The following is a 26,692-nucleotide window of genomic DNA, read 5'->3' on the forward strand; positions in this document are numbered from 1 at the left end:
TTTCTGATTAAGGCTCGTTTGTACGAGTAGGTACTAGTAAGATTTATTAAATGTAGTATCAATCAGTGTTATGACTTTCTATAAGTTGTTTATCTATACTTAGTTTAATATATTTTTTCTTATACTAATGGAAATTGAGATTTCATATCGGCCTTTTTAGGATTCCGTATTTTTCCATCCATCCATCCATTCCATTTCCATCTATCAAGACGATTTATCTCGAGATCACGTGGGCGTATCAAGCTGAAATTTCGTTCAAAAATGTTAATCCCATTTGAAAAATGACACAAACTTTGATACATTTGATACAACTTTTTTGTATTTGATATCAAACAAAATGAGTGCATACGCATGCATTGCATATAAATGAATCAGATTTTTTTTTTTTTATATAAATAATGTCCAGAACAATCCAATTATACGAACCGATAAATATTCAAAATATAACATTGTAATGTAGCTGTGAGTAAACGGCCAACGTCATTGACCTAGACGAGAGTTGAATCGGTAATCGAACCCCGACCTCGCCACTGCACGCTATTAGTATATTAGTAGTATGCAGATACGATGATCAGTGTGATGTCATTCTCCTCATGGTGTTTATTTTGTTATTACGAAAAATAACGTGAGTGAACTAGTGATATTAATTAGATACTCCTAATGCTTTAAATGATACATTTTGTATAAATTTAATTGTAAAATATTTTAAAAGAATATCTTTACTTTTGTTCATTATTATTATATGAAGGTCGGTAAACGGGTAGGTTTCGATTTTTACATATAAAAACCAAAATAAATCTATATTGTGTAGATATTTTATTATCGTAAGATTTTAAACAGATTAAGACGTAATTAACTATAGACATAACAAACAACAATAGATAAAAAAAGAACGCTTAGAAGCCAATTTAAAATTAAAAGATAAACATATTTTTAAAAACTTTTACATGCAACAAAGTGAAACAATTACGTATAACAAATTAATTATTTTTTTACCTGTTCAAAAGTTTTTTTCAAAAGGCACCTCTCACCGAACTTTAATCGTCAAGAGCTTTAATTATTTTTACACAATTAATTAAAACTTTCGTAGGATCGCATCAAGTGCACTCGGTATAATAAAAAAAAATATTTTAGCAAAAAGGACCCGGAGGAAGTCCCAATTAATTTTATTCTGAAAGTTTTACTTTGCGTTAAGTGAACAAGGGCGTCTCTCTTGGAGGACATTTTCCTCTTTGAAATACTCATGTTCAATTAAGGTACTTGTTTAAATTGGCATATATATGTTTAAAACAAAATTGAAGCTTTAAAAAATGACTATTGCTAAAAAATTACGTTTATTTAACAAATGTTAAAAAATATACAGCCACATTATATATTTTATTTTATTATTCGTTTTATTCTATATCAGTATTAGTCATCTAGGTAAATTGACAAAAACTGAAAAAACAATATAAATGTCTATAGACTGTTCCGGAGACTTACCCTGACAAAAAGACAAAAAAATCAAAATTGTTTTGTTTATCGTGTAAATACTTATACGTATTTATTCAACGGTTATTTAGAAATCACAGACATTTAAATTTTATTTATTCGTACTCTACTGTTTGCATAGGTAGATAAGTCATTTCATTCTTTTGAGTATATAATTGTCGTATAAATTCTTGACTTAAAAATATTTTGAAGTGAAGTTAGAATATTTCAAATATTACCTAAGCAAATTGAAATGCCGAATAAAATTTCATCATAGGAGTATATCAAAGTAAAATGCTTGGATACCGCCCAACACCTTAGCCAATTAGACTATAGGTACTTATACGAAATACACGTAGCAACGTCAAATATTATTTTCACTAGCTCTAATATTATTGGGTAAAATGGCTTAGAAAGAGCTTTCTTATACAAAAATCTTAGACTACATAAGAATATTGATTATTTGACCAGAAATAGCTGAAAAGTAGTTTCCTTTTAAAGCAGCTTTTTCCACGTAATCTGCCTACAGATATAAGATTTTTATATTTTAAACTTTTATGAACATACCTTTAGTATATATATATTTTATTTTTTATTAATTTCATTCTATAATAGTATTAGTCATCTTAGCTAGGTATTTACAAAAATAAAAAAAGAATCTGTTTAAAATATCTATAGATTAAAAGCCTCTACAAATCCATAATACAATTTCGCGAAATCCATGTCACATTTAATTATCTTCCAGTAGATAAGTCACAGATTAAATACACCTTCCTATAATCTAATTACAATCAAGTTTATAGACTTAATTGTTGCCGTACCTTTATAATCTGTTGATTTCAAAAGGAGGATTGGCTGTCGCATCCCGGACGCCGGATATAATTAAGAATTTAAATTTCTAATATATTCAATTAAAAGTCTTAATATTTTAGATTAACATGGTAGAGGCTCTTTGATTATTGATTTTTTGGTGCTTAATCAAATGTCAAATATTGTATTTTTTTTATTTACTTTTCATTTGATTTTGATATTTTTAGTTGGTGTACCTATATAGGGTTGGTGTTTGCCTTTCTGTTATTTGTCTGATCTGTGTAGAACTAGTTACTACCTCAAACATTGCCCACATGTTAATCAGAAGTAAGGATTATAACATAACATAACATATCCCTCTACCTTTTATTTTATTTTTTTGTAAAATTTTTCTAACCCACCCAGGGTGGGGAGCCAGGAGGAAGAAATGGGCGTAAAAATGTCTGTTGATGATTAAAATAAAAACCTATTTAACCTAATAAAATATTTCACGATTTTCATTAACTAAATATTTCTAGTTACAATATTCTAGCAATTATTAAGGCATAAATTGAATATTCCCTTGAACTTTATAACCGACGTGCACAATGACCTTACGAATAAATAGGTTTTGATAACCTACAAATCTATTTTATAAAATATACTAAATATTCTATTTTATATGATATACTAAATATTACAATTTGAAATTTACAAATAACCACTAATATTTCCTAACTTAATTGACAAATATGAAATGTTTATTTTTTCTATAATAATTTAAATATTATAGATAACACTTGTTTACGATGTACGGACGAGAGGTTAAATAAATATGTAATGAAAACAAATTATACGCTAGTTCTGTTAAATCACTCGTGGACGAAACAATTATTTATTGACATTTTTTAGTTTTATTTATTTAAAAAAATGTGTTGACCCTTTTCTTTATAGAAATGTAGTGTATTTTATTTGTTTTACAACTTTTAAGGTAAAGTACTTACTTTCTACGTAGATCTTTTCGTAGATACATATTTATAATTACGCTAGCATCCAACTATTTATAATTGTTGTTTTTAATGATCGTAATTCTTGAACTCTTGCGCTTTAGTTTATATTTTTGGATAATAGACAAAACATTTTTTATTGTTCAAAACTTTTTTTTTCTAAAAAACAATACTTCTAATATTTAACTTATTCATTAAATTAATTACAGATTGAACATGAATATTATTCTTTTGATATCAGCTCTACTCACTTCTTCATATGCAAAAAGGATATCATGCCACGCGTGCCTGAATAAAGTGTGCTACATTAGAAACAGAATACTCGATGGTTACAAGCTGTCTGGTCAACTTGCTATAGATAGAACTTCTAATGTCCTTTACTTTCATTATCAAAATAACACAAGAGATTATACCGCATCTTTCGACTTAATCGACGTAAAGTTCACTCTTATACAAAATCTTACCTTCACTTTCGCTTACGCTGTAGACCAAACATCGAGAAATCTTTATGCTTCAGGAGCCCAAGGAGTTTACATGCTTAATCCAAAAACAAATATAACAAAACTCCGCGGATTCGACAACATAACAATATGGCAAATGCAATACGACAGTAAATTATATTACACAGAATTCAAGAAAAAAGGTTTACACACGTACGATAATAAGAAATCGAAAAATATTCCAGAATTGTCTAAGTATCAAATAGATGATTTTATTATAGACAAACATGGAGATATATATTTTATGAGCAATTATGCGATATATTTACTTAAAAATGGCGCTAAAAAAGTGACATTGTTCGAAGATGAAATATATTTTTTAACTACAGATAATATGAAAAATGCCTACTTCATTCAGCCTTATACACGAGGAGTATATAAAATTAATTATCAAAATGACAAATTATCCGAAGTTGGCGCATTTGGTAAGGGATCGGCTTTCAAATTAGTTTTTGACAGCGACAATCATATAATTTATTATGATAGGGATAATATAAAATTGTTTTATTTGTCGCCTACGTCGAATAAATGTAGCGTTACGACGCGAGGTACCGGCAAACATCGTAAAATGTTTGTAGCAAGGTCCCGGAATTACAAAAGCTATAAAACGACCGCGAAATATAACCAAAATGTTACAAAAATAATATAACATTTGTAATTTTCGTATATTTTTTATGTAACATAATTTTAGGTCATGAGTATAATCATGAAAAACAAAAAATGTGTTAGAAGACTTTCTATGGGTTTTCTTTATTCGTGGAAGCCCTCAATTTTATTATAGATAAATCTACGCCAACCTTAATTTTATTTGCTTATTAAGTATTGTAATATTAATCTTATATCTATATGAAATTGGTGAAATAAAATTTCGCTATAATATAAAATGTATTTTATTCAAAATAGTAACAACCGTATACATATGGTTATGTTAAATATTTTATAAAATTATGAAAACGTTAAATCACTTAACAAATGTTAACATAAGCAATCAAATAATCATTTTCAACTTTTATATATTAATGCATAGTAAATAAATGAATTATTTAAACCAATTAATGAATATGAGACAAAATGTTTATAACAATAATTACTTTATCAATTTCTCTTAATATAATTTCAATAATATCAATATTATAGATTTAAAATAAATTTGGCATAACTTTTTGGAATAATTAATTTACAATAAGTTCTCAAAAAACTTCATGTCAAATATCACAATAAAAAGTAAATGACATGTAACGATTCAATATAATTTACCAATAATAATTATATTTATTTGGTTTTGAATTCAGTCTCAAAATATATTACAAAAAATAACATTTTATAACATATATCATTAAAAAAATAAAAGTATAATTGCTGTATTCTAATTATTTCTATATAAGAAATATGTATACGAGTATATTAATTTTATTTTGTTTATAATATTTGTATATCAATTAAACATTTTTTTTTATATATTAAACAAACAGTCGATAAACTTTTTTTATTATGTGTATTATAAAAAAAAATTATATGCCTTTTTTTATAAGCCTTTACCATATAAAAAGACTCAAACATATATAAAGATAGCATTAAAGTTATTTTAAATGTAGGTATAATATTCATTTAATATGAGAAAATATACTAATAACTATACTTTACTTTGCTTACATCGCCTCTCAGCCCATATTGTATGTATAGGAGTTAAAGAAGAATGCTTAAAATTTTCCTTCCACGGTTTAAGACGTTGGTTCTGTCTGAAAAATTTAAAATATTTATATCTTCATTAATTTTGTTTCAACTTTTTTTGCTTACACTGTAACCCACATATAGCAATGTAGGCAGGAGGAAGCTAGTGTTAAGACACTCCGTTCCCAACGCACCGCTCAATTTTTGAGACATTGTGTGTTTAAGTTGGAAACTCAACCCCACGTTTTGTCTTTTTAAATGAAAATATTAAATAACTCATGCCGTGAGTGGCTATCGAACTCAGAATCATAGCATTTACAATCACTTTCTTTGCCTCTGTATAAAAATATATTAAAAATAAAAAAAAACACGTACATTGCATTCTAAATCATCGCGTTTCTTGTTTGCCATTGTCTCGGCATTATATTCATTCTCCAAATCGAATAACTGCAAAATAGTAAAAGTTTGGATTAAATCGTCATCATAATATGAAACTTTATTGAAGTTAAGTATTATAAAAAAATCATAGTTACATTATGCTAATAATTATACTTATAAATATATATTTTTAACTTTATTGTTTCGTTTTTTTTTTTCAATAAATAAAAACTAATGGTAATATGGGAAATATTGCAGTTCACTACCACCTATTTGAATATAATAGGAAAATAAATGCGACATAATATATATGTACTATATAAAAAATATAGCTTTTGTGGAGGTATTTTATTGGATGCTGTTCACAGCATAATTTAGATGAATTTCCATTTCATTCATTTAGGCTGAAGTTAGGTTAGGTAGTTATGTTTTCACATTGTTCACTCGGAAAAAAAAAAATTACAAGTCAAGATAATCAGCCACGACTAATCGACCGTACTGTACTTATAATAATATACTTTATATATAAAATCAAAATACAGAATACAAAATACAAGAAATTTATTAATATATTGAATAAAATTATATACATAAACTGACCTTTAGAATATCTTTATTGGACAAATGATCACTCGGTCCAGTTTGTGTGAAATGGCGGAGGAGCTTCCCCCCCTTTTCAACCAATAGTAACCCACCGGTTTGGACCCAATCCCCTTTTAGATCACCACCTAAGCCTATATAAGAAATACTAACTAATTAGCTACATACGTACATACTAATAGATATTGTAATATAAATGAAAATGTACACAATTTTACCGTTCAATGCAGTTAAATAAAATTTTAAAAAGAAATCATAAAAAAATATATTAATTCAGCATTAAATTTAAAATATTCATAGCTCCATCATTATAACAATGCTAGATATATATGAGTTACTACTATATATTACGATTTTTATAGTATATCTGATAAATATATTAAAATACCGTTTAAATGGAACATAATATGTACATAACAAAATATATCTTTTGTATTCTATAAAAAAAATGTTCATAAGTGAACACACTTCTCACCAATCTACACTAAGATTTACTACTGCATTACGGCAAAAAAAAACAAAAAACATAATCTACTAAAGTCCCCAAAATTTTTAATTCTAATAATATACAAATACTGTACTTTATATATTAAAAACAATCAATAATATAAAACCTTAGCAATACGTAAATTGTGTAATCGCTCTGAAGGCGCTAACTGTACGTAATGACACAAAAGCTTCCCGCCAATTTCCAAAATTAGAGCGCCGCCATTTTGTAAACCATCGCCAATTATGTCACAATTTAAGCCTATGCACAGGGGAATTTATGCAAGCACTATTTCGTTTTAATAAGTAAATATCTTTATACATCCCCACAATTCAAAGAGGTGAAGTTTCACGCTGTATCCCGGGAGGGTAGGCGAGGGAACCTAGTGTTAAGACACTTCTTTCGCCGAACTCTAGAGGCATTGCGTGTTGAGTGGCGGTAATCAACGCCGCCCTTTGCCTCAACACCAGAGCGAAAAAATAGAAATATAAATTTTATTTATAAATTTAGCGTGATGCTAAAAAATCTCCCTAATTTAAGATTCAAGCATAGATAACTAAAAATAGTATATACTTTTATTATATAAGAGAAATAAACATATTGTTACATTACTCCGTTCTCAATTTTTCATTTATTTTAGGAGAATTGTACAATCGGGCAGTCTTCGACTACAAATATTCTAGCCAATTATAAAGCTAGAAAATCTACTTTGTACAATAATTCAACTCACCCATGCTTCGTCCTTTGGAAATAGCTTCTCTCGATTGTTTCCAAAATAGTGATGTTATTATAGAGACCACGTTAAAACGTTTAAAACCTAACGCTTGGTATGTGGATCTATCTTCGACGTAATATAGGTCTGAAATAACAAAGAAAAAGAATTAAAAAAAAATGGTTTTTATATTCCTTCTTTAAAGAATGAAAATTAAATTAGTTCTCAATTATAACTTAAGGGTATATTGTTTCCTTGCGAGTGGTTTTCTAGTTTCTGTTCTTTCTGGAGACATCAATTTCTGGAATTTGGGACCAATAGCACATTTTGTTTAATCATATCAGAAAAACAAAATGAACGAATGAACCTACACATATTCTTGGAGGTAATAGATACTTTACTTTACTTTTTATAATCTTTTAGCTATAATATAAAAATAAGTTTAAACGAGTGAAGCCGCGTTTGAATCCCTAGCAAAAAAAATGTACATATTATTACCACATGATGTGTTAGAATACTCTACTTGTAAGCAATATTCAACACTATCTTTATAATATACTCTTTGAATGAATCTTCTTCTTCTTCCTCCTGGCATTAATCCCGGCTATTGCCAGGGTCTGCCTTCCTACACAACCTACTCCACTTTGCACGATCTTTTGCATCCTCGGTGGTTAGACCATTGGCTCTCATGTCCTGCATCACGACATCCAACCAGCGCTTCCTTGGGCGTCCGGGAGGTCGCACCCCAGGGACTGGTATAGCAAGGCACTTGCGTCCGACATAGTTCTTAGGCCGGCGCGTAACGTGGCCAAACCATCTCAAGCGACTCTCTTGGAGCTTATCCGCTACGTCACGGACCCCAAGACTACCTCGAATGAATGTGTTGCGTATGCGGTCAGACCGCGTTACGCCGCACATCCACCTCAGCATCTTCATTTCCGTGACGTGAAGCTCCTGAGTGTGCCGAGATAGTGCTGGCCAACATTCGCTGCCGTATAAAAGAACCGGTCGGACGATGCTCTTGTATATCAGCCCCTTGAGCTTGGGCGGTATTCTGCGGTCGCAGACCACACCAGTGACCTCCCGCCATTTGGCCCAGGCAGCGCTTATCCGGCCATGGACATCGTGATCGATGCCTCCAGACTCGTGCATAACGGATCCAAGGTACCTGAACTTCTCCGACTTAACGGCTGGCTCAGGACCTATAAGGATGGTGCTCGAGTCCCGGCTCCCGCAGGCCATGTACTCTGTCTTCGACACATTTAGTTTAAGACCGCCGTTCTCAAGCGTACCCTTCCAGAGGTTCACTTTACGCTCCAGCGTCAGTCGGTTCTCGGCAATGAGTGCTATGTCGTCGGCATACATCATCAGCCATGGAGGCTGGTCCTGGATGTGAGCCGAGACAGTATCGAGCACTACATTGAATAAGAACGGACTAAGAGCCGAGCCCTGGTGAACCCCTACCGTAATCGGGAAGGGTCTAGTGTCGCCAACAGCAGTCCTAACCATAGAAGCGGAATCGTGGTACATGTCTCTGATAATCTCAATATAGGCCTCAGGGATCCCTTTGGATCGCAATGCCCACCAGATACACTGACGAGGCACACAGTCAAAGGCCTTCTGCAGATCTAAAAAGACCACATGCAGAGCTCTCCTTTTTTCCCTGTATGCCTCCATCAAAGTTCTGAGGGCGAAAATGGCGTCCATGGTGCCCGATCCTGGCTGAAATCCATATTGAGACTCAGAGATAGTACACTCTCGGCGGAGCCTGAGGTCGATCATGCGCTCGAAGAGCTTCATGGTATGACTCATAAGCTTAATGCCCCTATAACTACCACAATCTTGAACACTGCCCCTTCCTTTGTAAATAGGGGTAATGAAGCTAAGCCGCCACTGATGCGGCATCTTACCAGTGTTCAAGATATGGTTAAAAAGGTCAGTAAGCATGAGCACACCAAGAGAGCCCAACGATTTCCACGCTTCGATCGGAATGTCGTCAGGTCCCACCGCTTCTCCGTTCTTCATGCGTCGAAGGCAATTACGTGTTTCGTCAAGGGTTATTGGGGCAATAAGTCCGAGGTTAGGCGGTGGGTCGTGATGAAGACTGCATGGGTGCTGAGTTTTCAGCAACTCCTGGAAGTAGCTTCTCCACCTCTCCTTCACAGAGGCATGACTACAGAGCAGCGTGCCCTGGGAATCTTTGACGCAAAGACATTTTGCGATATCTTGCGTCACTTTATCCCGGGAACGTGCCAGTTTGTAAATGAGCTTCTGCCCCTCCACAGTTTCAAGTTTATCATACAATGGTGACAAACTTTCACTGCGGGCTCTGGCTACAGGCACGTTTAGCTACTGTGTACTCCAGTCTGTCTTCAGGAGAGTTGGATTCCTGCCACTTCTTAAAGGCAGCCTTCTTTTCACGAGTCACCTCCTGCACCTCGTCATTCCACCACCATGTCTCCCTGTCGATGACACGTCCTCCCCTAGAAAGGCCAAGAACTCGCCTGCCCGCCGCAATGATTGCCGACTGAGCCCGATCCCAAGCATCCTGAGCAGTCTCGGTGTTCGTCGAAATATCGTGACTTTTCACCTCTGCCAGGAAGTCGGTCTGCATCGGTCCATTCAGCAACCACCACTTGATCCGAGGCCTACGTTTCTCGGCTACTTTCTTCTTCGGAGTGACGTTAAAGTCCATGACAAGAAGACGATGTTGGGCCGTTAGGCTTTCGCCTGGAATGACCTTACAGTTAGTTACCCTGCCCATATGACACCGTCTGGTCAATAAGTAGTCTATTTGAGTTGAGTGGGACCCGCTCTTATACGTGATAAGGTGCTGAGAATTCTTTTGGAAGAACGTATTCACGACGGCCAGATCAGACGCAATACAGGTTCTCAGAATGTTTTCTCCCTCTGTATTGCGAAGACCGTGCCCAAAACCCCCGTGAACACGTTCATACGGCTCAGCAGCCTTACCGACGTGCCCGTTCAAGTCCCCCCCAACTAAGACCACTTCGGTAGACGGCACAGCAAGTAGCACCCCTTCATACTGCTCCCAGAATGTCTCCTTTTCGGCCGCGCTACATCCCGCCTGGGGAGCATAGGCACTGATTAAGTTTGTGATAACGCCCTCAATCAGTACCCTCACTCGCATCAAGCGGTCGGAGCGACGGTCAACTTCAAGGAGCCCATTCTGTAGCTCTTCAGATAGCACTACCGCTACACCGTTTCTACCCGAAGGTGACCCAGTGTATATAAGCCGGTAACCCTGTCCGATGTTACGGGACTTATTGCCCTTCCAGCGAGTTTCCTGGAGGAAAGCACACTGGACCCGACGTCTCATGAGTACATCTGCGAGTTCCCTGCATCGTCCGGTTAGAGAGCCAATATTCCACGTTGCAAAGCGGAGTTTCCTTCTGGGTACTTGCGTCTTTAACCGTGCCCGTACTTGACACGGTAGCCCTCGCCCACTTGTCGCAGGTGTAGGGCGATGTGCCTGCGCGTCGTTTCGCGGCGACGCCCTAGCCGTACCCAGTCTGTTGTTGGTTCGTTCCATATTGTGGCTGTTTTTGGTTTTCGTGGAGCGACTGCCGTCTGACCTCCAAACCCCTGTGTGGGGAAAACCGAAGGGAGAGGAAAATAGAAGGGTAGGATAGGAAAAGGAAGGAGGGAGCTAAGGAAGGAGGAGAGGGGGGGGACACCATTCTTACGGACTGGATGAGGATATAAGAGTGGCGGCTCGAGGATCCGGGGTCGCGTACCCGTATGCCCACAAACCAATATCGGACAGATATTAGTCTGGACTCCCTCTGAATGAATCATAGACTATAATTATTTAATTATACATAAATTATCGAGATAAATATAAATGTCATGTAATTTACGTTATATTCTCACATTGTTGTTTAAAAAATCTGTCTTTCTGTAGATTTCCAGAGATTCGGCGAAAAGTAGGGAACGGAGTGCGTTAACACTAGGTTCCCTCTGCCTACTCTGCTTTGTGCGGGATACAGCGTAAAGCTGATTTTATTTAAAATTAAAGAAACTCGTGAATATGAAGAAGAAAAATAAGCAATATAACATTAATGTGTTATTTAAAAGCGCACACGTTTAGGTTTCGCTGTATTAATTGCGTAGTCTCAGGTGTTTATTTTTATTATTGTAGGTATATTTTTCACTTTTTTACTTTTTTGACATGTCCAAGTAAATGTTAAGCATTTTTATGGAATAAAAATATTTTGACTTTGACTTTGACTATATTTATATACATTTAAATTGCAGTCTGACCAGCTTTGATCGAAGCTGACCAGTTTCAAGAAAATGTCAACACTTCATCAACCTCGAAAAAACAATAAATGTCTACTGTTATTTACAAAATATGTTTCATTATTATTTTTTCTTTATTTAAAAAGTTAAATATCATCGAGTATCTATTTATACCTTATATCTATTTATATCTTAAATTCGATACTCGATAACGTTTTAAAAACTTTCTTAAATAAAACAATCAACAATAATATAATAAATGATATACTGAAATAATACACGGTCTATACTAAACAGACAGAAACGATAAAGCAAGTGAAACATTTTTCAACTGCGCTTGCGTATTAAATATTCTAACTCTGTCAATAGCACTCAGAGCTGTTGATTAGCGTTAAATCGTCATTAAACCAGTTAACTAACAATAGACATCTCCGAGTCTTTGCGACCATGAAGTATGTATGAATCATTTACCATAAATATTAAGAAAGTAAATAAACTTATCATATTATTAAATGCAACAGAGTTATGTTTTTACAGCGAATACATTGTGAGTAATAAGATTCTACTTTATATGTCTATTGTATTTTTAACCGACTTCTACGAGAAAAGGAGGTTATCAATTCGACTGATTTTTTACTGATAGACAAGTATGCATGGAGATGAACATCTTGGTTGAGTTGTCATAATAATTTTATTTAAAAATGAGTGGTAGGACAGACAGGCATCATTTCGCAATAGATGGAGGAACGGTAGCAAATTAAGGTAAAATTTAGAAAAAAACGTTAGTAAACAACGACCAATTAATGAACATTAAATATATTATAATTATAACCAAGTTTGAAACGTGACTTTTTAGACAAGTGATATTATTACTTAAATACTTATCTACCATTTGCTGCACTATTATGATATTCTTTTTTAAGTTAAAATTCATTTCTCAATTACTATAAGGGGAGAATAAACTTAGCTGTACACAACATTTTTATTTTTTTGAACTAATCTCTTTATGAGTTCTAATAGAAACAAATATGCCAGCAACTCCATCGTCTTTTTATACTAAAAAGAGATTTTTTTATTTTAGAATTAAAATAAATGCTACAATATTAGTTTCTATATATTGCAATTAAAGAAAAAATATATCATATTAGTAAAATTACAGCACGTGTAATCGAACCCGTTAACTACGTCTCAATAAACAATGTCTATATAAATATAAAATATTACGCTACGTTGCTCGTTCCTATTTCTAACGCGTTTGTTACATAATAAACTCGGTCTATTAGTCATAGAAGGAAAAACGTTTTTCCACTTAGAATGTTAAATTAACTAACAACAATGATTCTAGAAATATGTACTAAGCCGTCGTAGCACGGCGGCAATGCGTGCGATTGTAAACGCGCCGGTTGTGTGTTCGATTCCCGCTCGTATAATTAAAAATAATATTTAAATAAAACGTACAAAGAATTGAAGGTGGCCGATTGCACGCTTGTTTCAACTTTGTAACAGGCTTTGACAAAATTTCCGCAATACAAAGATAATAATTGCTCAGAATTTTCATTTGATGAAATATTTGTCAAAGTTCCACAGTAAAAAAATTTTTTTTTAGAAAATGTATAAAAATTTAAACGCAGCAGGACTGTTTATATGAGAATTAACTGTTTATGTGAAATAGAAGTTTAAGAATATTTCAAATCGTGTTTTAGTCCTTACCACCATCGAAGAACTTCCCATCAATAAAATCTTTGGAACCGACTTCTTCAACACCAACACCCACGAGCCTTATGTTATTCTTCTTAAGAACTGGAGCAATTTCACTTAACTGGAATAAATTATCAATTGTCATGTTCATAGTCTTGGTTATAGAAAGGGAAAATAGTGGTACTTCTCTGACGAGATAGAAAACTACATAGTTTTCCAGTATAATTGCTTTTTGGAAAGTACTTAAGTCTGGATCAAATTGAATACATTGCATACTTTGAAATCTTCTTGACCATGACTTGAATTTAAAAGATTACCGCCATAATAGCGACGTGATATGGTAGACTGTAAATAAATATGGAGTAGAATTTACCAAAACATATATGTACTTATATGGAGAAGATCTTACCTCTTTTGCCCACAATCTACAGAACATGCACCCCCAACGGCGGAAGAATACGATCGCAACATTCTGTTCTTGCCAAAAACTCTTTAGCTCTACGGCCTGTAAACGAAATATAACGTTAGTCGTCTATCGGAATAATAGCAGAAAGTGACATACACGGTGCTGTTTTCCAATATACCCAATTACCTAGATATCATTTCACCAACTAAGCCCAGTGAAAGTGGGGGACGGAAGTGTCTTAATAGAACGGAGTATCATAAAACTAAGTTCCTAGGTTCATTCTGCCTATGCGGCAACATACAGAATACAGTTGAAGCTAAAAAAAATTTTTAAAAAAGTAAGAAAAAGTTGTGTTTATAATAGACATTACCTTCGCTTTTTCGCCTTTAAGCATAAATCTAATAAGTGGAACATAGCGCACGCGATTTTTATATTTAAAAACAATCGTAATTAAAACTAATCGTAATTTTACAAAATAATTTATCAGATTACATATAGAAGTTTCATTAAAAAAATAGTGTCATTTCATTTTCCTATTAGTCATTCTAATAATTTCTTAATATTATATATGGTTATTGCATAATTAATATCAACATTATAGAGAGTAAACCTAGTGTTAAGTCATTTCGTTCTCTGCTTATTTATAGTCAGAGTTAGTTTGATATCAGATATTGTTGTTCCACTGCTATATAAAGTCTTACCTAATTTTATATATAATATTTCATAATTTTTTATAGTTATTATTTCTATTAAAAAAAACTTGCTTTTTTTAAAGAAACAAGAAATAATTGCGTCAATGATATACAAAATATTTTCGGCTTCACAATGTATCCCACACACAGACAGCATAGTAGGCAATGGTTTATATGAAAAATAAATATAATTAAAATAAAAGTAAACAAAATAAGTTACTTTACTTTATACAAAAAATAAATACAAATCAAATTCAATATCATATTACAAAAAAATATATATATTTTTATAAATTTGTCTAGAAGTTTCCTTTACTATTTTTGTTCATAATAGTAAACTCATATACCTATGATAATATTATGATAAAGCAGTATCAATATCTGATATGACCTAATATTACACTGGCTGTTATCTCATTGTCGAAAAAATATTGTTATTTCTTATGGATTATCAATAATGAAATAAATAAAATCTAATAATACTTTTTAATTACATCTTATTGTAAATGTAATGTATTGTAAGTTTGGTCTCCACATTTGACAATTACCTTGTCATTTCCCCCATTAATACATGACAAGGGAAAAAGCAGAGAATGATGTGTCTTAACACTGCTTTTATTTCCACACTTTTTTTCTGCATATAGCAGAGTAAGATGAGAGCTATCCTACTATATGCAGAAAAAATGTAAAGATAAATTATCAATTATAAAAACTTAATTGGTAATTGTGATTAAAAGTTAACATTGATTATAAAATGTTTAAATATATTTATTATATAAACTAAGAATTAAAAAATTTAAACAAAGTATTTAATCATACAGTAACAATATACGTTATACAGATAGTATTTATAGAAGAATAAGTAATGAAGCATTATTGCAATTGCAATCTATAGTTAGTACATTGAACTATGTTACAATTACTTCTCGCTTATTTAAACTTCAAGCTTCATAGGTTTATAGGTCATCATATAGATATTATTTCGCAATAAAATAACGCGATTACACTACGGGGTTATTTTCATTTTGTTATTTATTAATTTACATTATTTATATACTTTTCTTTTGTTTAATACTAAATGAATAATAAAAAGTACTACAATAAATTATTTGTGTATTTTATATTTACCTCACCACTAGGAATGCTTTTTACTTTATGAGAACCAAGGGCAGATAAATCCAGCGTCATTATATTTATTTTAGCAGCCAAATTCTTTGCCAATAATTTCTTAATATAATGAAATTTCTAGCCAATAACGTCTTATACCGCGCACCGTTCAAGATACAATAATTTTTCTTATTTATATATAACTGTCACAAGCTGTGAAAAACCGGTTGCGGAAAAAGCATAACAAACTTTTTTGACAGTGACATATGCATGACGTTTTGTTTAAAGGAAAATTTAAGTGAAATTATTATACTTAGTAAATTGATTTTCAATATATTATTAATCAATTGTTGATAAAACAATAAGTATTTAGAAATTTGTATAGAAAATTAAAGTGTTAAATAACTGCGCTATACAGGACGTACATAGATTTGGTTGCTGATAAGCAGATGGCAGCACAACCAAAGAAGTAATTTAAAAGTTCTCACAATTAAACAATTTTATTTTTAATTAAATTAAACTATAAGACGTTCACCTTTTACTGAGTTTTGTATCTAACAAGCATTGTTATATTTTTATAGTTGCTTTTTACTATTCATCTTTTTTTTAAAAAGAAGAGAACTAAGATAAATAATATCATGATGCTTAACTGCCACTTTAGGAATGCCATAATTAAGAATAGAACAGTAAATATCATGTTATTTTTTCATTTAATTCATTTATGTTTATTCAATTTATTTGTTTGTCTTATTTCATTCATTAGGTCAGAACTAGATACCGTATCCATAAAGACTTTATTATAATCTATCTGTATGTTAAGACATAGACAATATTTAATTTTTCTGCGACAGCCCAAGGTTTCCCAAGCGTTTTTGCTTTTAGTGGTTTCTGTCAACTACCGCGTGTCGTGCCGGTTTTCAGCGTTTACACTTGTAATTTTCGCAGGTAAGTTTATTTAAATAGTACCAAATTAATATTAAAGTACAACAATTACATTATAAATTAAACAACGCACATAAAACATAATATTTATTCATTTATTCTTATGGTTGACCTTGTCGCTTCGATCTTGGAAATTACATCGATTTTTTGTTAACATCCTTTTTCTATGACGCTTGAACATTTTATTGCGTCGTTTATAATGATTTAAGTATTATTTGAGAAAACCTATACCCCTGTTTATAAGAATGATAACAACAAGAACTTCTTTTATTTCCTTGGTTGATTATAATAGTTTAGATTCTAGAGTTTTATCATGACTCATTGACGTTTATAGTTAACGACAAACAGTATGAGGTAATTGCCAAAGTGCTCTTATTTCTTAATAGGTTTAAATTGCTACTGCTTATGTATTCATAAAATTTTAATTCTAACTTGATTTTTTAATATAAATTCAACTAAGATTTTTCTAGAAGATATTGATGTTTTTTGTTTTTAATGGTTCCCAACAAAAAATATAAATACAGTTTTAATGTATAATATCACATAGATATATAATGAAAAAATATTTAATTAAAGGGAATATTCTATAACAAAAATTTGATTATTTATAATTTGTACTCATTATACTGAGTGATTTTTTTTAAACACTGATTAATAAAAAAAATGTACAAAGTGTGTAAGGCTAAGTAAATAAAATACATACAGTTTTATATTCAGAAAGATAGATTTGATAAATATTGAGGGTAAAATTGAATATAATTTAGCCCATGTCAATTTTTGCTAACAATTATCACATTGTTAATTTAAAGTTCAAATTAGAATTTTTGCTATGTGCTGTGTGTAACTTGAACTGTTTTAAAATAGTTACAGATAAATAATCCTATTGAAGCTTGTCTGGTGCAGTGACACAGTATGTGAGTGTGACTATAACACAATGATTGTGACTTTGATTCCCATTGGGAGAGTCAATTATTTTATTTGCTGTTCTGGCAACAAGATATTCAGTTTTGCAGCAGTGGGGGGGTCGAGGAACTTAATGTTAAGACTATTATTCCCCAGTTTCTGCCCAATTTTCAAGATTGCATGTGGAGTAATGTAATGCTGCAGCCCATTAATTATTTCAGTAAAGTGCAATAGATGAATATCTATTAACCTATTTTACGAACTGTAGGTGAAACACTTTGTAAGTGCCGTCAATTAATGTGCCTTAGTCACAAAGTAATTGAATGCATACAATGAAGCACATAATATAAATAGATTGTTGATGTATTTGTGGATTGATAGTATTTTCATTTATAAAGCTAGATAAATAAAAGATCTGAAGTTTTTTTAATTTAACATTTAGAAATCTACATTTACACTAATCAAAATAAAATTAGTCACTTATGCTTATAAAAAAAGGGTGGAATGCATGATGTCAATAGATTACCTAAAAAGCACCCCACACTTTTTTTGCAATACAATTCTTTTCTTATTATTAAAAGTAATTTTTTGAGCAAAATAGGCAGAATTAAAGAAACAGACTAAACATAAGCAGAGGGAAATCAGTGTTAAGGCACTCTGTTACCCACTTTCTGCCTGATTTTAGAGACTTCATGTTGTTAGGTGGAACTTGTGTCTTTTTACGACTGTGAGGAAATCAAACCCACAACTGTCGCATTCACAATGAAACTGCACCATGACCACTACTTGAAGCTTATTTTCAAATTCACTCTCAAAATTATCACTACTTACACCACAATAATATGTTAATGTGGGTATAATTATAGATATGTTATCTATATTAAAATAAAATGCAAAAATTATAAATTTTAAAATTGTAAGGCCGACTAAATATTTATCTATCTACAGAACATTTTTTTACCTACTAGGTATTACCTAGTATTTTTTTATTATCTATATTTAGCATAATGTATATGCGTTTTAAATATTATGTAAATTCGAATATCTACTGTGCTCACTATATAAGTGGATAGTTGAAATTGAAATTATAATTTAATGTATGAATGTTTATATTTATGAATGGTTGGTTCTCTTACACTATATTCCATAGCATAACTATACTAATAACTAATGTTATACATATAATTTGAAATAACTAGGGACATATTTAAAATAATAAGTCATTAATAAGTAAGGAAAAATTGATATGCCATGCAATGTCACTTAGAATGGTCCAGCATAATCATATTTATAATCAATATCACTCAAATGAATGTTTGTATTACGTCGCCCTGATGCGGTATTACGTACCACTTCCTTTTATGATGTTATGTCGAGTTTTTTTTAACAATCTATTTATTATCGAATTACCCACTTGATTTATCTTTTTATTTAAAAAGGTAAACAAATGATCAAATCATATATACAGAGTGTAACTCCAATATTAAATATCAGAGGTTTAAGATACCGTAACGGAATTGTATCCATCATTGACCACCCCCAAGTGCATTACCTAATTCAAAACCTGCGCTAGGATAGCTTTACAAAATCAACATATTTTTCTCTACAAATATTGTTTGACTATAGTCGATTGGTGAAAACTGCAAACACTATAAATACGTAAAGAAGTCGATTTAAAGGTAGTCAGTCAATTCTCGTAATCAGAATAACAATTTTTTATTGTCACACATTGTCGAAACATGTTGTCTTTGAGCTAGCACTACCTTCTCTTTGTAATTTTTATTACGCCACGCGGGCGAAGCTGCAGGTGAAATATATGTAATACTGGTGGCCCGCTCGCGGTTTCACCCGCGTGAACTATGTTATTATTAATTTTTGTCTCCATGACTACGTCCTAGTGACGTCTATGCAAAATTTGAGACTCCTAGCATTTGTAGTAACGAAGTTTCATACAAACTTTCGACCCCAAAAACAACCCCTTAGAAGTCGAATATTGCAAATTCTCGTCTTAGCGAGCACCTACGTCCTAGAAATAACTCCTATGCAAAATTTCGGATTCCTAGCACATGTAGTTTCTGAGATTTCGTGATGAGTGACAGACCTTTCGATTTTATATCTATACTAATATAATAAAGCGGAAGAGTTTGTTTGTTTGTTTGTTTGTTTGTTTGTTTGTTTGTTTGAACGCTAAGATCTCTGAATCTACTGGTCCGATTTACATTGTTTTTGTTTTGTATGAAAGCTGCATTCTTCAGAAGTGCTATAGGCTATATAACATTACATTACACATATATACTAATATATTTTAAAGTACTTTCTAATTTGACATGCAATTTATTCTGCCATGTTAATAACAACCGTCGCGTCGCTACGCAACCGCTACCGCGACATTTTGATATTCATCCTTATGAATATAAATATAATAGTCACTTTTAGCATTTTATCTAGATTGAAATTATAGTTTACTGTAAAACATACTAATAAATAATTAAGGAGATGTCACTGATTCGAAATGACCTAGCCTACGGGCGGCATAGTATGACCTACGCGAACAGGCAGATGACGTTGACGGTTTTATAAATTTTCATACATTCTCGAACTATTGTTAATTTTTATGTTATTATTTACTGTTTATAATTAATTTAAACTACACTTTGGTTCTCTTCTTATTTTATTTGATATTGCCCGCTAAAATTATCCTATTCAATAGAGAGAAATGTTTAGTTATTTCATAGAGTCGATATCTATGTACGCACGCACGGTAAACTTTAGGTACTTTTTTTATTATTAAGAATACCTAACGTTTAGTTACTTTTTACGTTACGTTTACGTACTTACGTTTTTTTTCTAATAATATGTCTTTTTCTAATATATGTATATAAAAATTGAAAATAATTTCATGAATATATTTAATAAATATTCTTATAGTTGAAGCAGGCGTAGCCGCGTCCGGGTTCGCTAGTATATAGATAAAAATTAACAATGATACACTATACTTATTTTATCCATTGTCAAACACTATATTAATGATAAACTCGTGAAGTATCATGATAATAATTCCAATAGAAAACATGGCATGTGTTGTGAATATAATTATCATTATTGCCTTTTTATTGGCAAAATACAATTTTACCTTACCGCAATTGCGATAGGGGGTTGTGGGTGCGATTCCCGTTCGCAGGATCGATTCATTGTTATATCCTCGGTCTATTATATTATTATTATTATTATTATTATACATATATCCCAGCCGTTTTCGGCCACGGCGACTGACATCCGACTAGCAAGAGCCTCGCTGGTGTGCTCTTAAGTGATTGACATAGCCGATTAATTATTGGATTAACGATACACTTAACACATATTTACTTGAAAATTGCGGCCAAAGGGCGGTGCGTCGAAAATATTTGTCGAAATTGTCTTAACATTAGGTTCCCTCTCCGAACCCCACTATATGTGGGATACCGCATGAAGGTACACATGTATATTTAGATATAAAACATTTTTCAGCTAACTTCAAAATGGCAATTCACATCAAGGACTCCGATGACCTCAAGAACAGGCTTTCTGAGGCTGGTGAGAAGCTGGTCGTGATCGACTTTATGGCGACCTGGTGCGGCCCTTGCAAGATGATCGGTCCCAAGCTAGAGGAACTTGCCAATGAGATGGCGGACTCCATTGTTGTACTTAAGGTATAGTGTTTTTTTTGTTCATCTTCTGTCTGACAGTATCTCGGCCTCGGATCGGCCTTGCCACTAACTTTACTTCATTTTCTTCAGAATCGTGAGTGGTTAGGTTATTGGCTCTCATATCCTGCATTACAACATCCAGTCATCGCTTGTCTGGGCGCGTAAGAGAGATCCTAAATCTATTATGTCGCACTTATTTGTTATTAATTGTTAATTAAATATATGCATAATCTTATAAGAAATTAAACATTTGACTATATACAATAGTTTTCAAAGTTTATAAATCTTTCCAAAAGAAAATACGCCCTAGTATAATGAAAAACACTAAAAATAATGATTTGTTAAGTTTAGTTTCGACAATTATTTGTAAGTTAGAAGATTTTGAATTACAAAAATACAAAAATAATATTGGCAAGGGTAGAAGGTCAACGGATATCATTCGTTTGTAACTATTCTGCAGATCTTAGTCGTCTTATTACAATTTGAAACCTTGGCCTCGAATCGTAGTTAGAGAAAAAATATTATTGAGTCACAACTTAAGCATTAATCATTTGGAATTTGTATAATAATAAGTATAGATAAGTATAGATTTCTTATATTCATAGGCTGTAAGATTGGTTGGTTTGGTATTGTGACGTCATCGTTGCAATTGGGAATTCCTTTTGTGATTTGGGAATGGTCCAACGATTCACGGAATAGGTGTTTCATCTAATTATTTTACCTACTTACTATTGCTTGATATTGGAGGATCTTTTATATATATCTTTTTTCTTTTGCGTTATTATTTAGTTATCCTTAGTGCGCTTTATTGCTACCTAAAGAAAAAAAGCTTTAGTTGGAGCGTATTTTTAAACAATTTGCATAACTTAGTTAATAGGTTGTCATTAAATATTATAGTCAAACGATTAATCATCACAATAAAAATAAGACTGAAAATATTCACTACCACAAAATTCAAAGAAATATTTACTTACGAATTATTGGACTTTTTCCAAATGTGCAGAAATCTGTCAATTTTGTCTATTTCTAGGCCAGAGATCAGAATGTGATTTGTTCATTATTACTAGAATGCGGTCTGTCTCCTTATATACATACATACAGTCAAACATTAAACATATTTATATATACATATAGTTTCAGTCGCAAGCGTGCGGGCTGTAAACGCAACGTTTGAGGGTTCGATTCCGAAACAAAGCGCGGCTCTGGTAACTAGACAAAACGCGGGGTTGAGTTCCGTTACTCAAACCGCAATGCCTCGACAATTCGGTAGAAAGTGGAAGATAAAGTTCCCAAGGTTCCCAAGCTCCCACTGTATACCCTGCTATGTTCCGGGTACAGCGTGAAGCTCAAATACAATAAGGACTTAGTTATTTTGAAGGAACTATCTTATATACATTTTCCCCTGTTAACACGTAATGTCAATAAATATCTTAAGTAATATAGTGATTTAGATTCCTTTGGTGCTAGATACCCTAAGCCTAAGGCATCCACTAGGTGAATGTTGTCAAAACACGAAATACAATTTTCAGAGTTAACCGAATACATCTAAATAATTATATACATCTTGCATTAATAGGATTGGGTTTTCTACCTGCGTCCTAAAGTCATTCAAAAATGTGCACGACGTTTTGCATAATTTTCATTTTTAAAACCTGCATTTTTAAAATGAATCTAAATATAGAATATGACTATGTGCTCAAATATTTTTTATTGCACTTATAAAAATATTTTGGCATTTAATGCCTAATAATATACGAGTACTTACATCTAATACTTTTTCACATTTCTTCACCAATTCGAAAATAGACGGTGATGTAAGTTTGACGTATGTATATGTATAGGATGTGTGTATGGGTGTATGTTTGTATCTGTTACATCGTAGCTCCTAAACAGATAAATTGATTTATTTATTGTTTTAAAAATGGCTTTATCACCATTATTCTTAATTTCTAAGCCACAATTCCTAAAAATATGTTCAGATATTCAAAGATTGTCACCTTTTTTTCTAGTAGTCTCTTCTGTCAGCGATATTTAGTTATTTTAAGGTGCAATATTTATATTGTCAAATAAATATGAATGAAACTACATATGTTAATTCATGGGTACACCGTACTATTGTTCATTTGTCCAACATATAAATTGCCCCTAGTAAAACTATTTTATACAATTAAAAACGACTAACTAGAATATTATAATATCAAGGCCAGTCGTGGCACAGAGGCACAGGTCGTGCGAATGTGGACACGATACGTTTTGGGTTCGATTCCCACTTAACGTTGTTTAATATTTTCATTTCCTCGCTCTCATAATAAAAGTAAAGCTCGTCTTTGATTTCCGTCACTCAACACGCACTGCCTGAAGTATTCGGCAGAAAATAGTACACGAAAATGTCTTAATGGGAACGGAATGTCTTACTACACTACACCTTGCTATGTGTGTTGGTATATGATAAAAATTAAACTCAAAAAAAATTTACTAAATTTAAGTTAATTTAATAAAACGTACTGTACAATACGTAAAGTCCTTACGAGTTACCTACAATTTATTATGCGTAGTACTACAGTGTATGTAATCTGACACTCGAGTGCACTTGCTATCTACGTTATAATGAACACTTAAAGAAGTGAATCATTGGCGGGGCTCACTTAGATTTGGTCATCGTTTAGTTATTATATTTTAAAATCGATGATTATGTTTTAAAAATATAATTTTAATGCTTTATGATTAATTTATTTTAATGTTAGCTCAAAAGCTTTATATATTTTTTTACAAAATACTTTTATAAATTGTCTATGTCTAGTTGAGACTGTCGTAGCGCAGGGACACAAAGGGTTGTCGGAATTGCGCGGAATATGGGAAAAGTAAGTGTCTTAATAGGAATAGAGAATCTTAACACTAACTTACTAGGTTCCCTCCGCCTATCCTGTTGTGCGGGACATAGCGTAAAGCAAAAAAAAAATTAAAAATATTCTTTATTTAGTGTAAGGAATTAAGTAACATTCTACATAACTATTGCAAAAGCTCATAAATTTGGGAAAAAAATTGATTCATTTATCCCGCAATCTAGGATTGTAAATAAAAATGAATCAGAACTGTGTCTAACGCTTAAGTCACGTGATTACTTCCGTCTAGCGTTCCGCCTCCTGAAGGCCGCTGTCATATGATCTCACGTGTACTATGCTTATAGTATATGTGGCTTAATTTGTTTACTAACTTTTAATTTTTTGTTTTATTTATGTGGATATTAAAAATAAAGAGATAATAAGTATATGAAAATTATTTAAAAAAGACAATTATGCTCATTTTGGGTACGTCGAGTTTTAATTAACGCCCATTGAACCTACAACCACCACATATACTGTATAAAATATTATAAAACGATAGCGTCAATTATACAACTTTACGGTTAATATGCATCTAATACGTGCAGGTACTCATTAGTTTCTTATCAGTTAAATACTTGTTTTTCTAAGATTAAGCGAAACATAAGTAAATGTAGTTATGTGAATAAAATAATTTACATAATATGTAAATCTATATAATTTTAGAATAACTTTATTGCTCGCTTTCTACGAGACATGAAAATAATGAATATTAAATTTCCTCGGGTGGGTATCGAACCCACTGTCGCATTACAGTCGATTGTGCTCCTGCGCTACGACTGGCCTTCAATAACCTATATTGATTAAAAATTTATTTTGTTTTAATTTTTTTTTAATTTCTTTTTTTTATTTCAGGTCGATGTAGATGAGTGCGAGGACATCGCCACCGAGTACAACGTAAGCGCGATGCCAACGTTCGTCTTCGTGAAAAGCTCTAAGAAACTTGAAGAGTTCTCTGGAGCCAACTACGACAAACTAAAGAACACCGTGTTGAAACTAAAGTAAAAAAATAAACAATGTATATGTAACAGATGAGGCAAAGGAAATAACTTGCTTTACGTGTATTTTCGTATATTATTCATAAAAAAAATGTATTTATAATATTTAAAGCATAATAAAAAGAGCGTAAATGATTATTTGAATCTCGTTTTCTACTGTAATTTCTCTTAAAAAGGATTTTCTTGACACCATTGGGCTTTTATTGTATGGCGGTTAGTGCAGGTTCGATTTCGATTTTTTTTTAATTTATATATGAAATGTTGGCAAGGAGCAATCGAATATTTTTATATAACGGCCGTAAAGTGTCTTAAATAATATGTATGTTATGTGATTTTTGTATTTTAGTAACACGTAGCGGATGCACAAGTACTGGCCTACTGCCTCACTGTTTCACTTTTCCCATTTATATTATTACTATGTATGTTACAAAGTATTGTTGCTTCAATAAAATGTATTATTTAAATTGTTGTTTTTTTTTCCTTTTTTTTATTTTCTTGATGTTTTTTAGTATAGAAATGTGAGCGTGACAATGAGATCTTTATTAGGTTTTTAGGTGTGATTTGTAAATAAGTAAAAACAGTCGAAATCTAATATTCTTTGGTTGGACTCAATCTCCTCATTTTGCTTACCAGAGCAGGGAAATGAAATTAATGTAAATGTACCTTTAAAGAGAGCTTTATCTCCCTCCACCTTAAAGGCAAGGCTGGAGCTGCTCTTGTGTTACACTGGGTCGTGTCACATCAGGTGACCCCTACGTTTGTATGCCTTGTCTTTGCCATATTACAAAAATATTTGTCCAAATGGAGATCGATCGAACCTATAACCATCGCGCTTGTAGTCGCACTTTATGCCAACAGCTTCAATTGAAGGGAAATAACACAAAAATATCAATAATGGTATTTTTTTCTTAATTAATAAGTTAAACCAAAAAAATATAATCATAGATTAATTAACGATATAATAAATCTATAACCAAGATGACACATTGAAGAATGACTTGTAAGATAAATTATTTTTACAGAAATGATACAATTTTCTTCGAACAAAATAAATTATTTATATTAGGATTTACATTTGCGCCTATTCAATAAAGTATAGCAGTACCTATTTATATTACTAAAGTAATATACAATTGTGGCGCAGGCGCACAAACATATGACTGAATACGCTACAGATTGTGGGTTCGATTACCACTCGAGGAAATGTTATATTTAATATTTTCAAATCTCGGCTCGTGAAGCTGTTTTTTTATAATTGTTCTCAATTCCCCAAATCCCTCAGTAATTTATGAATAAATTCACTATCTTTCGCTTCAACACTTCTTTATAATATTACTTGTTTAATCTTAACTAATTCTCATTGATATTAATAATTATAAATATTAAATATATATTATTAAGCAATATATTTTTATACTACCTTGTTCTGAAGCTGGCTTTATTAAAATATATTAAAATTTTCCTGTTTTTTGTGCAGCAAGTGGTAATTTTAGACTAGGTT

General features: G+C 32.1%; 3 protein-coding genes across 5 annotated transcripts; 2 read left to right on the plus strand and 1 right to left on the minus strand.

Annotated features, from left to right (window-relative positions):
- The first annotated feature begins 2,482 nt into the window (after window positions 1-2,482).
- On the plus strand, window positions 2,483-5,431 carry LOC146540996 (ommochrome-binding protein-like). Of its 2 annotated transcripts, none has more exons than XM_085192098.1 (2): window positions 2,483-2,607; window positions 3,476-5,431. In XM_085192098.1, the coding sequence occupies exon 2, from the start codon at window positions 3,483-3,485 to the stop codon at window positions 4,413-4,415; it is 933 nt and encodes a 310-aa protein (XP_085048224.1). In that variant the 5' UTR covers window positions 2,483-2,607; window positions 3,476-3,482; the 3' UTR covers window positions 4,416-5,431. The 2 variants fall into 2 exon arrangements, with proteins under 2 accessions (XP_085048224.1, XP_085048217.1); XM_085192091.1 differs by lacking the exon at window positions 2,483-2,607 and adding an exon at window positions 3,098-3,250.
- LOC146540997 (prostamide/prostaglandin F synthase-like) lies at window positions 4,641-16,013 on the minus strand. 2 transcript variants are annotated; one of them, XM_085192110.1, is made up of 7 exons: window positions 15,802-16,013; window positions 13,985-14,080; window positions 13,588-13,696; window positions 7,633-7,761; window positions 6,416-6,549; window positions 5,813-5,884; window positions 4,641-5,505 (listed from the first exon to the last, which is right to left on the minus strand). In XM_085192110.1, the coding sequence occupies exons 1-7, from the start codon at window positions 15,859-15,861 to the stop codon at window positions 5,488-5,490; spliced, it is 618 nt and encodes a 205-aa protein (XP_085048236.1). In that variant the 5' UTR covers window positions 15,862-16,013; the 3' UTR covers window positions 4,641-5,487. The 2 variants fall into 2 exon arrangements, with proteins under 2 accessions (XP_085048236.1, XP_085048246.1); XM_085192120.1 differs by having other exon boundaries at window positions 4,641-5,501; window positions 15,802-15,876.
- A 552-nt stretch (window positions 16,014-16,565) lies between these two features.
- LOC146540998 (thioredoxin-2-like) lies at window positions 16,566-25,655 on the plus strand. The gene is made up of 3 exons (XM_085192132.1): window positions 16,566-16,725; window positions 21,133-21,314; window positions 25,049-25,655. Exons 1-3 carry the CDS (start codon window positions 16,593-16,595, stop codon window positions 25,196-25,198), a joined length of 465 nt encoding a protein of 154 aa, XP_085048258.1. The 5' UTR covers window positions 16,566-16,592; the 3' UTR covers window positions 25,199-25,655.
- Window positions 25,656-26,692: the final 1,037 nt, after the last annotated feature.

This window comes from Heliconius melpomene, chromosome 1 (assembly GCF_056956725.1).
Source record: "Heliconius melpomene rosina isolate 202511_hmr_F chromosome 1, ASM5695672v1, whole genome shotgun sequence".
In the NCBI taxonomy this organism is placed as follows: Eukaryota; Metazoa; Arthropoda; class Insecta; order Lepidoptera; family Nymphalidae; genus Heliconius; species Heliconius melpomene.

Coding starts and splice junctions, on each gene's coding strand:
- LOC146540996 (XM_085192098.1), top strand. CDS start 3,483: ATGAATATTATTCTTTTGATATCAGCTCTACTCACTTCTTCATATGCA.
- LOC146540997 (XM_085192120.1), bottom strand. CDS start 15,861: ATGACGCTGGATTTATCTGCCCTTGGTTCTCATAAAGTAAAAAGCATT. Junction 13,697..13,984: donor GTAGATTGTGGGCAAAAGAG/GTAAGATCTTCT, acceptor AATTTATTCCAG/TTAAGTGAAATTGCTCCAGT. Junction 5,502..5,812: donor GCGATGATTTAGAATGCAAT/GTACGTGTTTTT, acceptor TTTTTCAGACAG/AACCAACGTCTTAAACCGTG.
- LOC146540998 (XM_085192132.1), top strand. CDS start 16,593: ATGTTAAGACATAGACAATATTTAATTTTTCTGCGACAGCCCAAGGTT. Junction 16,726..21,132: donor TACACTTGTAATTTTCGCAG/GTAAGTTTATTT, acceptor AACATTTTTCAG/CTAACTTCAAAATGGCAATT. Junction 21,315..25,048: donor ACTCCATTGTTGTACTTAAG/GTATAGTGTTTT, acceptor TTTTTATTTCAG/GTCGATGTAGATGAGTGCGA.